The sequence below is a fragment of the Sus scrofa genome, chromosome X (assembly GCF_000003025.6).
Source record: "Sus scrofa isolate TJ Tabasco breed Duroc chromosome X, Sscrofa11.1, whole genome shotgun sequence".
In the NCBI taxonomy this organism is placed as follows: Eukaryota; Metazoa; Chordata; class Mammalia; order Artiodactyla; family Suidae; genus Sus; species Sus scrofa.
The window spans coordinates 79,810,498-79,812,488 of record NC_010461.5 but is presented as its reverse complement, the minus strand read 5'-3'; the positions used below and the strand labels follow the sequence as shown (position 1 = coordinate 79,812,488).

General features: G+C 36.9%; 1 protein-coding gene across 1 annotated transcript; it reads right to left on the bottom strand.

The window, feature by feature from the left end:
- Positions 297 to 511, bottom strand: LOC100625147 (SNRPN upstream reading frame protein). Its single transcript, XM_013986290.1, is given in 2 exon segments — positions 297 to 424; positions 427 to 511. Coding segments are annotated over 2 exon segments (213 nt in total).

Below are 1,991 nucleotides of genomic sequence, written 5' to 3'. Positions count from 1 at the left end.
TGTGCCAAGATCTCTGGGCCATAGGGCCTTGAACATTTCCATAAAAGGAGTACTGAAATTAGGTTAATTTATTTTGATGAAGATAATTCCCTATTTTCAGCCAATAAAGATGGCTATTAGATCAGAAAATATGTCCCTAACATCTAACAAATGTTAAAAAAAAATTTGACAATTCTTCATCACTTTTTTTCATGGATAATATCTTTATTACATCATCAGCTTATTCAAATACAATGAAACATTGTCAAGCTGGTTTTTTCCCTTTGAATCAGATACAATGATATTTCAGTACTGCTTTAACAACCTCTTGGTGTCTCGGCTAAGAATGCCTGTCTCAGTTCTACCTGGAAATCCACCACAGGTACCTTCTGCTGCTGCTGAGACTGCTTCAGGTACAGCAGACACTCTTGTTTGCTCAGCGTATCCTTCTTCATTTGCCTTGGACTTATACATGCAGTATGTGGTGGCCTGTAGTACATCTCAGGTGTAAGTGTTCCCTGACCCACTCCATGGAGCCAATGGCAGATCCTCAAACCGGAGTGTCAGGCATTTTCAGTGGCCACTTGGCTCTCCTTAGTTACCTTATAACATGGCAACAGTGAACATGCGTGTTTAGTTATGAAAATAATTGTCGAGATATATAGCACCATACATTGAAACACTTTATTACAAAATCAGGCATCTAAGAGATTTTTCTCTTTATCTAGTTTCCCAAATGCATATAAGGTACTGCATATGCTAAATAAGGCCAAGTGAAAATATAGCTAGAAGTGATTTTGTTGTGGTGGTGAGGTATTTGGTTGTTGGTGGATATCACTTGAAGCCAGTTCTGTTTCTTAGGGTGAAAGATGTCCTAGGTATACTGTGCTGCTAAATAACAATAACAAAACAAATGCTTTTTTTGCTTTGAAGCAATTTATCCTGTCACCTCAATTCTTATAGCATCAGATTTGCAATATATGGAAGTCTAAAATATGTTTAACAAGCGACTTAGGTTACACGTAAACAAAGTAGAGTTCCACCCATTTGCAGTTCAAGTGCAGTGATGCACTCTAAGAAGGGCTGTGAAAAGGACAACAGGACTACTTCGATCATTCCATAGGCAAAGCACAATAAGTGTTGATTAATGTGAGATTTATTGACAGGTTATGAACCAGGGAGGCAAGTGTGTGACCAGCTGGTCATTGCCTAATGTTTAAATTGCAGCACTTGAATGATTTTCACTTTCCTTCAGCACATTTCCTGTATTCCTATTTTAAGTCACAACAGTAGGATGTTTTTACTGTAGTAACCTTCACCTACTCTTTAGCCATCAGAAGTCATACTTATTTGGCACTAATTCTCTGTATTTTCCCTAAAATTTTGTTGGCTTCATTTCTTCCTGTTATGCCTTTTAAATAATAAATGTAATTAGTGGTTCCATAAGGCTTAATATTTAAATCACTTTCATGGCTGTTAAAAAGTCAGTCCTCACCACATCCATGAAAGTTAGGCCAGGTCTGTTCTATCATCTACTCCAGACGCCTTCCTGTCAAAAATAAAAAGTCTAAAAACTCCTTTTAATGAAGTACCACATTTTGTATATTCTTAACAGACCAGGGTGTAAGTCCCGAGGACTTAATCCATGTTTAATAGTAACTGTGTCATGTGCTTAGGTACTCCTGAACATATGCTGCTTCAAACAAGGGATCAGGTCTTATTTTATTAAGCTCGTATATAATACATAACACATTTCCATACACACCTGGGCAATCAAAAGAAAACTGATGACTATGAGTAAGGTAAGTAAAATATACTCCCTCCTGAATTCAAAGAGATCATCTAATTGAGGCAAATTACCTTATCCAGGATTTGCTTATAATAGAATATGTAGTTCCTGAAAGGTACCCTTTCAACCTAAGTTACTTCTTTAGAGAGCAAAATGGTCTTCCTGGAAGAGGTAATTTACCTTAAACATATGAGCACTTTACCTCAAAGAAAGAGTACCAGTT